We start from the raw sequence: 14,979 nt of genomic DNA on the forward strand, positions 1-14,979 counted from the left end.
TGCTAACCACTGACCACCAATGCTTTTGATCATCGAGCCCTCCACCCCCCACGGCGAACCCCCCCCCCCCCCCCGCGGCGACCCCCCCTCCCCCACCCCGAAAAAAAAAAAGAATGAAGAAAAAAAAAAGAAAAGAAAATTTTTTTTAAAAAAAAAAATACCCGCAGCGCCACGCCCCCCGGGACCCAGCGCCCAAGGCTGCAGCCTGGTCAGCCTAGTGGTTGATCAGGCCCTGCAAGTAACAAATATAGAGAAAGGAATCCCACACTGGGCTGCACCACACCAAATAAACACAAATCGCAGCTGTAAAGCAGGACCAATTGCTAGCCCCTAATCGAAAACAAACACACATCAAAAAAAAAAAAGCAGCGCTGGATAGTGATACATAGGTTTGGCCTTAAATTGAAAAATCAAAAGAAATCATGGCAGGATACATAAAATAAGAGATAATATTATATAAAAAATATATTTTTATTGTCTCAATAAATATAATACATATGCATCATAAATTGGTAAATTGATAATTGCAACCAAACATTTAAAAAAACACTGGGACTAAAAGCTGTATAAATGGAATCACAAATGATGAAGGGGCTAAATTGAAGAGTATGTCCGTGTAACTCTAGTAAATATATAGTAGTTCATATATACAGTTGTAATCACAATAAAATCCCTCCAAGGTATCCAGAAAATTGGCCCATAAGTTGCAAGATAGAACATTACCCAGAAGCACAGCAGTATGTTTCCTCGCCATCAGTGACATTAATAATAGCAAAGGTGAAACAAGGTCTTAACATGCAAAAAACTGTAGAGATTGATTTCAGCATTGCTAGCAAGTTCAAATTAAATAAATTAGGGAACATAAATGGTAAGGGACAAAACTAGTACCAGTGTAAATATAAAATGAGTCCAATATCAGATAAATGAAACAGCAATCCCAGTTTAGAATGCTGACGCGTTTCATCTGTTGAACCCAGACTTTATACAAAGATAGAGTTATATAATTTTTTTCCTTTGCCAGTGACATTTCATCACTTTGATTGCTATATATCTTTGAAGGTATGCTGGATATCTTGGAGGTATTTTATTGTAGTTATATCTTTATATGAACTACTATATATTTACTAGAGTTACATGGACATACTCATCAATTTAGTATGTTTTTAATCATCATTTGTGATTCAATTTATACAGCTTTTAATCCCAGTGTTTTTTAAATGTTTGGTTTTAATTACCAATTTGCTAATTTATGAGGCCTATGTATTATATTTATTGAGACAATACATTTTTTTTATTTATATACTATTATCTCTGGTTTTATGCATCCTGCTATGGTTTCTTTTGATTTTTCAAGTTCAAGCCACAAGTAACAAATATAAAAAAGATATAAACATTTGTGACGAAACAAGTTTGATAACGCCATAACCAGCCTTTCGCTCTTTCTCACAAAATTTGGACTATAACGTGTTTTTTTTATAGCCCTGTATTTGTTCCCCAGCTCAACAGAGTACAACTGTGGTGTCTAATTACAAGTGAACATTGTAGCCATGCCTATATAAGTTTCTTCCTTCCATGCTACCCACTGTAAAAATGTGTTTGTTGTTAATTCAGTGATGCTGTTATGCATTGTTCTCAAATTAAAGCCAGGTTATGGGTAAGGATTAGATGGTGTCCAGGATAAAGGTGAGGGAGCTGGAGCTGCATTCATTCTCCCCCTCCTTTCTCTAGAGGAAGAATATAACAGGTGGGAACCTTGTGACATCACAAAGTAGTGTAAGGGGTTAATTTCAGAAGTGGCTTACTGCTATCCTATCTTTGGAGGTGGGGAGGCCAATTAGTATCCATTGTCCTCCACATGACTAGTACAGACATTTGTCTGGTTCCCAGCAGGGGTGCCCAGGTGAAAGCACAGCACATCTTCACTCCCCCTCCATCCCCCTGATCCAGCACCCACCAATTTTTAAGAGGGAGAGAGCCAGGGGTTTAACCAGGGAGGGGAAATCTTTGTGGAAATGTGACCCTAGATTTAATGAGCCACTCCAGGGGGGAGGGGATATTCATTCTGAGGATTTATGGCTGGAAGCTGCAAAGTGGCTGGTTTTGCATTTTGGTTCTTGACCAGTGGAATACATCTGCAGAACCATTGGTCTTCAAGTCAGGACAGCCAGGCGACTGTAACTCCTTAAGCTAATGGGGTAAGGGACAGATGATGTGGTAAACCTGACTGGAATTTATTTACTGTGTGTATATAATATTCTAGTGATTGTTTGTATTACATTAAATGTATTGTTTTACTTTCTAACAGCAATTGCCTGAGTGACTCTAGGAACCTTCTAAGGTACTGGGTAGGCTTCCCTGGCATAGTAAGGCATCCATGAGTGGTGAGCCAGAGTGAAGTGGGTAGATTTGGGCCATAAACCCGGTATCTTCACAGCATTTATAGCAAAATGAGTAATACATATATCATTTGAAAAGCAGTTTATTGCAGAAAAAGATAATAAATTACAAGGTATATATGGTGGACAGGAAAAATAGCATGTATCCAAGGAATGAAAAGGTGAGGATAGACATTGCATGAAGACAGTTGTTTCAACATTGTAAACTCTTCATTTAAAATGCAGTGAAGTGTAGGAAAAGTAGTCTCCATCAGTGGCGGAACTACCATTGGTGCAGCAGGTGCAGTTCACCGGGGCCCAGGTAGATAATTGGGGCCTGCTGCATGGGAGATGCAGAGGATCGGGGGCCCTGGTTCCCTTATTCCTGCCGACCTGCACCTGGGCCCACAGCTCGCTAGGTCCGCCTCTGTTCTCCATATCCTGTTTAACAATGGTGACCATGGCTAGAATGGTGTTTGGAGACGTGGCTGCTTGAGCTGAATCCTGCTTTATGATGATGATGATGTCCACTTGTGGGATGGGACATTTCTTTGGAATGGTGTTTTCCCCCAGTGCTTGAGTGCAGAATAGCTAAGCGGGAAACAAACATTAATTTTAGCATGTATCTGAAGAATTTGCATTAAGTTAAAATTACAGTGAAATTTAGAACTTAAAGGGGTGACAAACCCCCCACCTGAGGGAATCAACAACAGTACCTGGATGATGAAAAGAGTACCAGGATTGGAAGTAAGCATCATGTGATCAGCTCACATTGTACCACGGGAAGCCCTCTTACACTTTACACTTAATGCTAATTATTGCAATAAAACTACTCTACAGAACAATTAACCCTGAGTGCTGCAAAAAAGCTGATAATTGTAAACTTTATTTTTAACCACAAGGGTATGGGTCCAGGCGGGTTTTAAGAATGCCACAATTATCTGCAAAAAGAGGGACTATTCTGAGATATTTTCATCCAGTGTAACATGACAGTGAATGGGGAACATTATGCCCATGTCACACCATAGCACTAAGGAAACACTCAAGAATAAAAATAGGTGCAAAATATTTCTTACTATCAATTGGAAGACATCAATTAAAAGGAGAAAGCAAAAGCATGAAAATCTGTTCAAAATATTTTCTCTCTTTATACAAACTTGAATTAGTGACAACGATTTTTGAAGTATGAGATTTGAATGTTCAAAATTGTTCTAAATATTTCTACTTTATTGAAAAATAATGTACTTACAAATATTAACAGATCCATCTTTAGCCAACCTAAAATAAAGAATATTTACATTTTATTAATATTTAATGTTCAATACAATATTCATTTAAATAAAAGGATGTACATATTAAATCAAGTTTTATATTTTTAATTAGTTGTTTACAAAAGTTTACTTAAGTAAGTTATCACTAATTGGATGCATATTTGCCAAGCAGTATTGGAGATTCAGCATATCATGTGCAGCATGCTTGTGATATATGACAGTTAGTCCTTTACAAAATAGATTATTATCCAATTATACTGAGAAATGCATGCAGGAGAAAAAGGGGGGAATGCTTCAATCAAAAATACATTGTTATAAATCTCCTTCTTGGATTGATTAAAATATTTGAAAGTAAGTATACTAAACAATGTGTGTAGTTATATATGTGTTTAGGTGCTTAACTAGCAGCTGTAAATATAGGAAAAACATTGTTGGGAAGAAGGTGTACCTTAAACATATTTAAAACTGATTGGGTGGTCTCAGAGTTAAAAGATTGAGAAATCCTTCTCTTGTGATTCATTATGTATGAATTTTTTTTGGATTCTATACTCACCTGCACTCTTCACCCTCCAGCATCTTCTTATATGTAGCAATTTCAATATCCAGAGCCAGTTTAACGTTCATCAGTTCCTGGTAATCTCTCAGTTGGCGAGCCATGTCCTGCTTGGCCTTCTGTAGAGCAGCCTCCAGCTCAGACAGTTTATTCTTTGCATCCCGGACAGCAGCCTCTCCACGTTCCTCAGCCTCATTTATAGCAGCTTCTAGAGCAGCCCTCTGGGACAATAACAGAAAAATTATATTTTTTATTTATTTTTGTTGACCCCCTAAACATCTTCTAGTTTTAGGAGAGGCTGTCATTGCTTCCTTCTGTGTGGAAAAGTTTGCCCTCACAGGTTGTGGAGAGTCCTCTAAAGACTGCAGCAGCCTGCACCTACTGAGTCAAGCTTTTTATCATACATTGATGCTGGAACCAACGAGCACAGCCTCCCCTGACTAGGTCCACCTGATCTAATCAATATTGGGGAGACCTGGTGGATCACAGGTAAATTATATTTTGCATTTATGTGTAAGCTATAGAATTCAGTTTTAGGTAGAATTATTCCTCAATGTGTAGTAGGAGTCACATAATATTGAATATGGGATGGTAGTATTTAAATAACTACTACACTGTCCTACACTGATATAACAAATAACATAACTGAATGTATAAACTGCTTTGGACTCCAGTCCACATGGATTATGTACCTGGGATTTAGCACACTCTATCTCTCCTTTAAGTCTCTGAATGGTTTGGTTGAGTTCAGCAATCTCATTTCTGCTGTTCTGCAAATTATTTCCATTTCTTCCAGCTGCCATGCGCAAGTCCTCAAACTGCAGTACAAAATAGTATAAAGAGGTATCAATAATTTGGTGTACCCGGATATATATATAATAATATGTATAACATCTTCCTTCTTGCCAAACTCACCCTTGATTGGTACATGGCCTCAGCCTCAGCTCGGCTCCTGTTTGCAATGTCCTCATATTGGGCTCTGACCTCGGCAATGATGCCTTCCATGTCCAGATTTCGACTGTTGTCCATAGACACAATAACTGAAGTATCTGAGATCTGAGCGTTGAGCTGACCAATCTCCTGCGGAGTAATGCATTCTTACAACACCTGCTTTTGAAACTTGTGATCAACATACAATTAATCCTCTACACTACAGCAAATTAAAGAGTTTTTGGATGTTATTGACAGAGGGGTACCCTTATGTGAAAGTGACCCCTTAGCAGTGCCCCTTGGTAAAGTAATGTTTGATGCTCACAATATACCCACTACAACAAATGAAAAAAAAAACATTATACATGCAAATCTATTTATAACAGAGGAAAGAAAAAATAATAAAATATTTTTTTCAGAAGATCTACGTATCTAGCAAGTTATGGCAATCCATGTTATGTAAACACTTTCCTAACTTTTATTTAGCAGTTGTATGAAGGTATGACTTTTTATGCTATTTTACCACCTGATGGAAAGGTGGTAAAATTGTTTCCTCCAGTCTTGGGTTATAAAGAAACTAATTGTATTTTTGGAAGACAAATCTTCTGGAAAAAAAATTAGCAAAATATGATTTGTTTCAATACTGCTCAGAAAAATGGACTAAAGCTGATGTTTGAATATGATCAGCTCAAAAAGCAACACATTCGACTTAACATAGGTGTGTAAAACACAGTCAGGAGCAAATGATTCAAACAGTAATGTAGCAAAATAAAACATTACCGCGTCATACAGAGTCCTCAAGAAGTTGATCTCATCAGTCAGGGAGTCGGCTCTGGCCTGCAGCTCAGCTTTGTTCATAAAGGCTGCATCAACCTCCTATAGATTAGAGTGTGTTTCATTTACAAATCTATTCTTTTTGTACTAATGGTTTATGCTGAGTTAATATAATATAGTGAATGTAATATAACATTTCACATAATGTATATTTTCCATAGGGGTGAGCATTAAGCTTAATGGAATTGTATTTGTTTTCCAATATAAAATAAAGTAACAATCGTTCATATCTATTAAAAGCAAAATCTGCATTTGTATTAAATAGAGATATTAGCTACCTATCAGTTAATTTATTACATGGTTTCACTTTGTAGTATAGATGTCACTTGAAATTGGCAATTATGGAAACTTACTCTCTTAAGTCCAGCAAATTCATTTTCTGCAGCGGTACGTCTGTTTAATTCCTCTTCATAGCTGCCAAATTATATCATATTACATTTCATTCATTAGTATAATATAGATTAATATTTTGCAAGAAGTGCAATGATAATTAAAATAATGTACCAATAAAATAATACAAAATATAACCAGTTTTCCTATAAATAAAAATAGATTGACTTCTTGGGTCACTGTATCAAATAGTGCAATCTAATTTATGCACATTTGTCTACCAATAATATTGCCTACATGTCAATTAAAACATCAGCACAATGACTATTTGGTGAAGCATTCTTTTAATTTTGCAGGCAAAAATGTCATTGCATTGTATACTTTCTTACTTTATTATTGATTGTATGAAAAAAGACACATAAAAATAAGGTAAATCCTGAGATATTAAGTTATTTCATCAACAAACCTTGTGCAGACTTGGGTTGATGACCAGTTTAAAGGGGGTATTCCCATAACTTGCAGTAATATTCAACTACTGTATTTGAAAGCAATAGGCCAAGGAGAAGTTTGAATGGGGGTATTTTTACTGACCAGGAGAGGACAGCATATGACTGGTTGAACCTTCTCCCGTTTACAGTCAATCAAATGTTGTCATTTTTGACTTGGGTAACACCCCTGCCACCTCTTTTGTCTGTATTCCGTGCTTAGAAAAGCCGCAAGCGACTATTACTCAAGAAAAGTATGCAACCCAACAGTGCAATACAATAGCTAACTTATGAGGTAATATAATATCTGTACTTGTTCTGAATAGTCAGATCTAGAAACCTCTATTAATCCAAAATAGATTTCAATAAAACGTGAATTGAATACCGTCTCCTTAATTCTTCGGCGGTTCCCTCCATGTTGTTCCTGTCTGCTTCTAGACGAGCCCTTTCACATTCCAGGTTTTCCAGCTGTCTCCTGAGGTTGCTAATAAATGCCTCAAACAGGGGTTCGATCTCACACCTGGCTGTTTTCTGGTTTTGTAGAAGTCCCCACTTGGTCTCCAGCATCTTGTTTTGTTGTTCCAGAAATCTCACCTAAATAAAACAGAATTTAAAGTAATAAGTTATAAATGAGAAATAAAATAAATGAGAAATAAAAATGTATTTTCACTATATATTATGAATTTAAAAGTATGTGGATATGCAAATATATTGGTACATGTGCTGGAAAAATGTATCACATTATGTCCATGCTCAAAATTCATCATTAAAATCCCCAGTTGATCAAAAGAAAGACAGCCTACCCCAATAAGCACAGTCTAAGTTGCCTTAAGAGGGAAAATAATCCCCTCCTGACTCTGTACTTGTAGTCCAACAGCTCCCTGAATCAATATTCTATTGCACGTTTTAGTACAAGTTATCCTTTGTTCTGTGTTTTTAAAAACATGTCCATTCCTTTCTTTAATCTACAGTGTCTATTTTTGTGGGAATACATTCCAAAGTTTCACTATTCTTACTGTAAAGGACTTTAAACATATGAGACCTGATCCATTAAGGAGAACAAAGTATAAAAATGGAGTAACTTTGCACCTGGGAAAAACCATGTTGCATAAACAATATACTCATTTGCACCCCTTGCATTGTAGCATGTTTTGTCCAGGAGCAAACTTACTCCTTTTTTTTTGCTTTCCTCTCCTTAATGACTCAGGCCCATGAAGATTAATCTGAGACTATAGCCTCTATTTATCATTCTAAATAAAATTTATATTTCCTCATAAGGGAGATTTTCCATACTCCATATTAATATGCCCTCTTCTGCTCCCTCTCTATTTCCGCTGCATCCTGTTTGTGACCAATCAGAACTGTATATATTAGTTGAGGTCTCCCCAGTGCAATATAAAGGCAACATATAAGGGCAAAATTATACTTTTCTCTCTAGTGTCTGTGCATTTTTTTTTTATTTAAAATAACATCCTGCTGTCTCTTTAGGTCACAGATTGGAATTGCTTGCCAAGGCTGTGATTTTTAAGCATACCTAGATCCTTCTCCATTGTGGATAAATCATATCACTGGTGTAACCTGTATGTATGTTTTTAGGAGCAGTGGTTTTAACAGACACTATTATATAATTTAGTAACAAAGTAAATAGCATTTTTCCAAAAACATAACTCTGTAGTATACAACTTACAATGTTAGTCCAGTCCAAATATGAACCATAGATAACTACCCTCTGGACTTTCAGACAGTTTTATGCCCAGGTGTAACAAGTGCCTGTAAGACACAGTGTCACATACATTGACAAAGTCTAAGGGGCCAATTCTACTATGATAATAGTGTGCAGTATTACCATTAGTACGGTAATTTTAAGGCAGATTTTTGCTCTCAGCCCCTGTTGCCGCGAGCAAATATCCGATTTAAAATTATCGTATTAACTGTAATACTAAGTTGCTTATGAGTGACCTACTACTTTGAAAGAACCCACAGAAAATGGACTTATTACAACAAATACAGTTAATTAGACAAGTAATAAAATAAAAACATTGCCCTGACACATATTTCAAACTAGTAGAACCATTTATGTTAAGGCAAGCAGTATATACCCAAGTCCTATAGTACAGTACTGTACCTTGTCAATGAAGGAGGCAAACTTGTTGTTCAGACCTTTAATTTGATTCTTCTCCTCAGTCCTCACTCTTTGGATACTTGGGTCAATCTCCAAATTAAGAGGTTCCAGAAGACCTCTGTTCACAGTAACAGAGGTGATTCCTCCAGAACAAGATGATCCCCCAAACCCATGACCAATTCCACCAAAACCAAATCCAGATTTGTGCCCACTTTTCCCTGAATGAAAACTTCCCACTGACATTTTGTGTCCCTTTGATCCAATATTGTGGGCACTTGAGCTGGTAAAGCAATGCTGAGTCTTGTGACCGTGTCCTCCATGTTTAGCAGAGTGTGAGAAGATGCTGTGTGAGCTGGAATGTTTAGGTAAAGCAACAGAACAGGAGCTGTAGCCCTTGTGCCCAGAGGAGAGGATGGAGTGATGAGACATGATCGTTTTTGTCACAGAGATGATCTACAGAGGATTTGAAGCACAGTCTAGTGAGCTGATGCCTTGTGGAGCTGTTACTTCCTGCTTTTATACTTGAAATTAATGTTTCCACCCTTATTATCTTGAGTTACTCTTTGGATTGTTGCTTGTTAGTGTCATATTTAACGTTTATAGAAAACAAACAAGCAACACACCTGCTTGATCAAAGCTAAAGTATAATATGTATCATTTATAATAAAACAAGATCATTTCTATGGTTCAGTCAGACTTTTATGGTGAAAGAATTGTCAAGGTCCCAGATGTTTATAGTAGATTAATAGGTGCTTTGTTGGTCCATAATTATTTTTTTATTTGTGACAACGTATAAATGCAAAGTCCCGCCTCCTAACGTTTTACAACCATTCCTTCATTAAATTAAGCTTTTCTATTAGAGGATTACTCTGTATAAATTATCTTTAAATGATCTGATCTTATATCTAAGCTGCAGCTGCTACTGAATCTATTGGGACATTTACCTAGGCATAGTCAGTGAAACCAACGCGCGTTTCGCTGATATGCTTGTTCAATGTTTTATTATTTTAACACTAATTTATTCTCTATAATAATATAATTTATTAAAGTAAAATATTCACTATTTACACATATTTCACATAGATTTTTTCACTTGAGGTTAATTGTATATTTATTATGCACTTTATACATAATTGGAGATAATTGGAATACTTTAAAATAGTCTGATTACCACTGTATTGTAATGTTATCATTTATATGTATAAAAATATTAAAGGGTTAATTCATGGTAAATCATGATATTTATAATTAATTGTTTATAATTTTAATCCAATTTTATTTATGCTTGCATAGACTTAGTTTCCTTTTTGCATATAATCTTTATCTTGATAATTGTTAGGCATTTATTAATATCCTAAACTTGTTATTATGAAGGACTGTACAAAAATCACATATTAAATCGTAGAATCCCCAGTATATATTAAACGGAAGATGAAATCTTAAGATGACACACGATCATTACAAAAGATATAGACAAATAGTAGCACTATAGCGGATCAATAACCAATCAGGAGAGATTGCATTTAGCAATCACCTATTGGCTAACCAGAGTTTAAAAACCCCGCTCATACAGAGTACCGGGTTTGCCGTGAACAAGCATATCAGCGAAACGCGCGTTGGTTTCACTGACTATGCCTAGGGAAATGTCTCAATAGATTCAGTAGCAGCTGCAGCTTAGATATAAGATCAGATCCTTTAAAGATAATTTATACGGAGTAATCCTCTAATAGAATATCTGCTAGTCATTGCTGTGGCTCTGTTAACATTTAAGCGGGTCAGTCCCGTTGGGGATAGCATAGTGATTCTAGCTTAAAGCTAATAAAATTATTTACTACAATAATTGTTAAGATCGAGAGCTTCATAACGAGGACACATAAAATATGTGCTAGTTATACCACTTTCATACTGGCGCCCTGGCAATATCCCGGGTTTTTAAAGCCGGGTTTTTGCCAGGGGCTCTGAGCGTCCCAGCTCAGAAACACCATTCATACTGCACCTCGGACCTGGGAATTTCCCAGGTTGACCCCATTCATACTGCACAAGTCTGTGCCCTGGCAATTTGTGGGTGTCATCACCAGAGCAGTTTTCATTGGCTGAAAAAAGGTGATGTCATTGAAAGGTGACTGGTTTGTTGACGCATAAAGATGATGCAAAAGTGGGTGGTGATTGTTTACCACATTACTTTTCATCATGGCCGACGACTCACTTTTGTGTAGCCCAGAGTTCATGTTTACTAGTGTGTTTTTGCTGTTTTATGCAGCAAATGAGAGTTTTCTGCAGCTGCTGACACTGTGCACTCTTGCACAGTCCCATTTCAGGAGGAGGAAGGCGAAGTTTATGGCACAACAGAAGAAAACTCGGTGTTAGTATATGCGCAGGAGGAGAGCTCTTCTCAGGGCCAGCATTGCCTCAATTTTGAGATTCAGTGCTGCCAGTAACCGAACCATGCGTGCCAGAGAGCATAGCCACGGAGAAGCTTTCTTGTCTACTGTGGAAGCGTTTGAGGAACAGCAGTGGATGCAACACTTCAGAATGTCACGTGGGACATCTAACTATGTGCTAGACCTTATTACCCCAGCACTTTCCAGGAAGGCCACTAACTTTGGAAAACCTATTCCACCATGTAGGCGCCTTTCTATTGTGTTGTGGGTGGTATGCTACCCCTGGAGAATACCGGACAATCTCCTGCTTGTTTGGAGTGGGGATATCCACAGTGTGCACTCTGAAGTCACCATGGCATTGCTGGAAGCCCTGTATCATCGCTTCATCTCCTTACCGCAAGGTCAGCGCCTGGATGATACAATTACAGGATTCCTGAAGCGTGGGTTTCCACAGTGTGCTGGAGCCATAGACGGGACACACATCCCCATAATTGCCCCGACAGACAACCATGCAGATTACTACAACCGCAAAGGCTGGCATTCCATCATTCTGCAGTCTGTGGTTGACCACAACTATTGGTAAGCATTTGTTATGTTTTTTTTTATGTGACTGTGCCATGTGTAATGCGTATTGTAAAACATTGCTATATGTATTTTTTTATGTCAGTTTCACAGATGTTTTCATCGGCTGGCCTGGACGTTCCCATGACGCCAGAGTTCTAGCAAATTCAGACCTTTACCAAATTGCTGAGAAAGACAAGATGGCTGGCTGTTCCCTAGAGAGGTAAATATAGGTGTAATGTTGTATGATGTTTTTGTAAGTGAAGCTTATATACTATTGTTTGCTATCAATATTGTATGTATTTAATGCCCCTTTTTATATATAGATGTACCACTTGCAAAATGCATTTTCACCATATAGTACCAAGTGTACTGCGTTATTTGACCAATATTTTTAACATGGTGACGTGAAACTGCATGTTTTTATTTACAGAAATCTACGTTTGTTGATGGTGTGGAGATACCGGTACACATCATTGGGGATGCTGCTTACCCTTTGAGGCGCTGGCTGATGAAGGGGTTCACTCAGCAACATCACCTGTCTCAGGAACAGATCCAGTTTACACATACCCTCAGCTCGGCTCGGATGGTGGTGGAAAATGCTTTTGGGCGCTTGAAAGGACGTTGGCGCTGTCTATTGAAGCGCATTGACATTGACACCAAGCTTGTGCCCCACGTGGTTGCTGCTTGCTGTATTTTACATAACATTTGCGAAATACAAAAAGAGCAATTTCTACCTGAGTGGAATGTGCAGGAATCTGAAATGCCAGTGCTGTCAGTGGACTCCAGTACTTTTGAAGGAGAGCGCACCAATACCTCTGCTGAACTTATTAGGACCACCCTCACTGCCAATTTGACCTCACTTGTTTGAATGTACCACACAAATGTAAAAGTAAAAAACAAATGTTTATTTCACATATTGTATTTTGTTTTGTACATCTTTCCTTATATGCCTCTTCACAAAAATATAAAATGACACAATATAAAAGTGCTTACTTGCATGTAGAAAAAAAATAAATGTATACACAAGTAGTAAACAGAAGACACAAATGTGCCCAAACAGTAAGTGCAAATTTGCTTTTCACGTTATATGTGAAGCTAACGGTGTGATTCCAGATCACACGTAACATACATGATAACAATTAACTGTGAAACATTTGACCATAAAACATGATTATTACAATTGCCTATATTGTGGCATTTCTGGTTGTGGAGTGGTTTGGTTACCTGGTGGGTATTCTATGTTGGGGTTACCCATAGGTTGAGCATGTTGTGTATTCTGTACCGGGTTTGGAGGGTTATTGTTGCCTAACATGGGTTGCCCCCGCTGGTACATAGGATAATGTCCGTCATAATAATAAGGACTTGAAGGAGGTGCCTGCACCCGTGAGAGGAGTCTGTCCATGAATCTCATCATACACTCACGATTTTCGCGTAACACGCGTTCCTGCATGTTCATGATTTGCATGAGGAAAGAGTCCTGGAGTTCCCACTCATTGGCCATGAAACGCTACAGTTGTGTATTCTCGTGTTTCCTCATGGTGCTGTCCATCTCCCGCAGTTGATCCATCATGACAGTTGTCATTGCTTTAGTTGCATGCTCCATTTTGTTGGGCCTTTTGCGTTTTTTAGGAACGTTGTAAACTGTACGTAGAAAAAAACACAGTAAAACATACATTAGAATATATAATGTGGCAGAACAAAAAAGCAGTGTTGTAAGCTGATATGTGCTTGAGGCATCCTCCCTCTTGCCCAGTAGTTTTGCACTGCAACATATGCGTGTTAATGTTTTAATACTTTGGAGTGTACTATATTTGTCTTTTGGGTTTTTTGTTGATATAGTTCTCTTTTTTAAGTTAATGTAGATATATTTATTGGTATTTGGCTTGCATTCCTGTTGATATAGTTCTCTGTTTTTGGCACTTTTGTTTATACAGTTCATTTTTCTTTCCAATTATGTAGATATATATGTATGTATATATAGTTGGTTATTATGTGAGATTATTAAAGATACTTACTGTTGGAGCCTAAACTGGGACCTGGCGTAGACTTTGACACCGGCACTGGTTCTGGCTGCGTTTCTTGCGAAGTATCTGTAACGACTTGCGCAGCAGGGAATGGCTGTGAATCGTTCAATTCCTCCCAAGAAATGTTGGTGTCATCTGTTGTGGCAGAGCACTCCAGTTCTGGGGTGTCTTCAATAGAATCTTCTATTATTATCGTTGCGGCCTCGCTTGTCTGTGTGCTCTCTGGTGGTGTTGGTATAGCCGCATCCACATTGCTAGAAGATGACAGTGCAATTGGATTTGTCAGAGGAGAATGTCCAAAGACCATATTGCACTAGTCATAAAAGGTCCAGTCCATTCTTTCAGCTCCACTTTTGCGCCTGTTGTGGTCATGGACTTTAGTGTACTGCTTCTTCAGGGACTTCAATTTGTTCAGGACTTGTTGCTGTGTCCTCTTTATGCCACGTTGTGTGAGTATTTTGGCGATGTTGTAGTACACTGTGGCATCCTTCACAGTCCCAGTCACTTGCCTTCTAATTTCTTCCTCCCCTCTGACATCCTGCTGTAAATAAACACTGTTTTTGTGAAATAATAAAAGCAATTTTCTCCCTAAAAAACGTCTCTGCTTCAGCTTGATGTTGAGTACACCATCCACCATCTCTCCTAAAAAGCTTCTACAATCTTCCACGGGCTTCCAACGATGACAACATCCTCCAGAGACAGGCAGACAGCCAATCAGCATGTTTTCTGTGCAACCCGGGTTGAAAAACCCGGGTTGCACCATTCATAGTGCAGGCAACCTGGGTCCGACCCGGGAATTACCCCTCGATAAATCCCGGGTTGAAGACCCGGGGTTTTTAGACCCGGGATTTTGGACTTGTACCATTCATACTGCACCAAGACCCGGGTCGTTTGAGCTCGTCCTGGCAAAAACCCGGGATTTTGGTGCAGTATGAATGGGGTATAATTCTATTGCCGTGGTTTTGTTGGCATAATATCCAAACGGATTAGTTCTGTGGGGGACAATACATATAGATAAAATCTACAAATTAACCCAAACAAACCAACATAAAAACAACATTTTATTTATAATCTTATACTAGCCTAGAGCCTCTACTTCATTGAGAATCT

General features: G+C 38.0%; 1 protein-coding gene across 1 annotated transcript; it reads right to left on the minus strand.

The window, feature by feature from the left end:
* Positions 1–2,820: 2,820 nt before the first annotated feature.
* On the minus strand, positions 2,821–9,329 carry LOC142139814 (keratin, type II cytoskeletal cochleal-like). The gene is made up of 9 exons (XM_075197683.1): positions 8,904–9,329; positions 7,164–7,372; positions 6,317–6,377; positions 5,910–6,005; positions 5,115–5,279; positions 4,892–5,017; positions 4,200–4,420; positions 3,625–3,653; positions 2,821–2,966 (listed from the first exon to the last, which is right to left on the minus strand). The coding sequence occupies exons 1-9, from the start codon at positions 9,327–9,329 to the stop codon at positions 2,821–2,823; spliced, it is 1,479 nt and encodes a 492-aa protein (XP_075053784.1).
* Positions 9,330–14,979: the final 5,650 nt, after the last annotated feature.

The sequence above is a fragment of the Mixophyes fleayi genome, chromosome 2 (assembly GCF_038048845.1).
Source record: "Mixophyes fleayi isolate aMixFle1 chromosome 2, aMixFle1.hap1, whole genome shotgun sequence".
Lineage (NCBI taxonomy): Eukaryota > Metazoa > Chordata > Amphibia > Anura > Limnodynastidae > Mixophyes > Mixophyes fleayi.

Coding starts and splice junctions, on each gene's coding strand:
- LOC142139814 (XM_075197683.1), bottom strand. CDS start 9,329: ATGTCTCATCACTCCATCCTCTCCTCTGGGCACAAGGGCTACAGCTCC. Junction 6,006..6,316: donor AATTTGCTGGACTTAAGAGA/GTAAGTTTCCAT, acceptor TCTAATCTATAG/GAGGTTGATGCAGCCTTTAT. Junction 5,280..5,909: donor TGAGGACTCTGTATGACGCG/GTAATGTTTTAT, acceptor ATTACTCCGCAG/GAGATTGGTCAGCTCAACGC.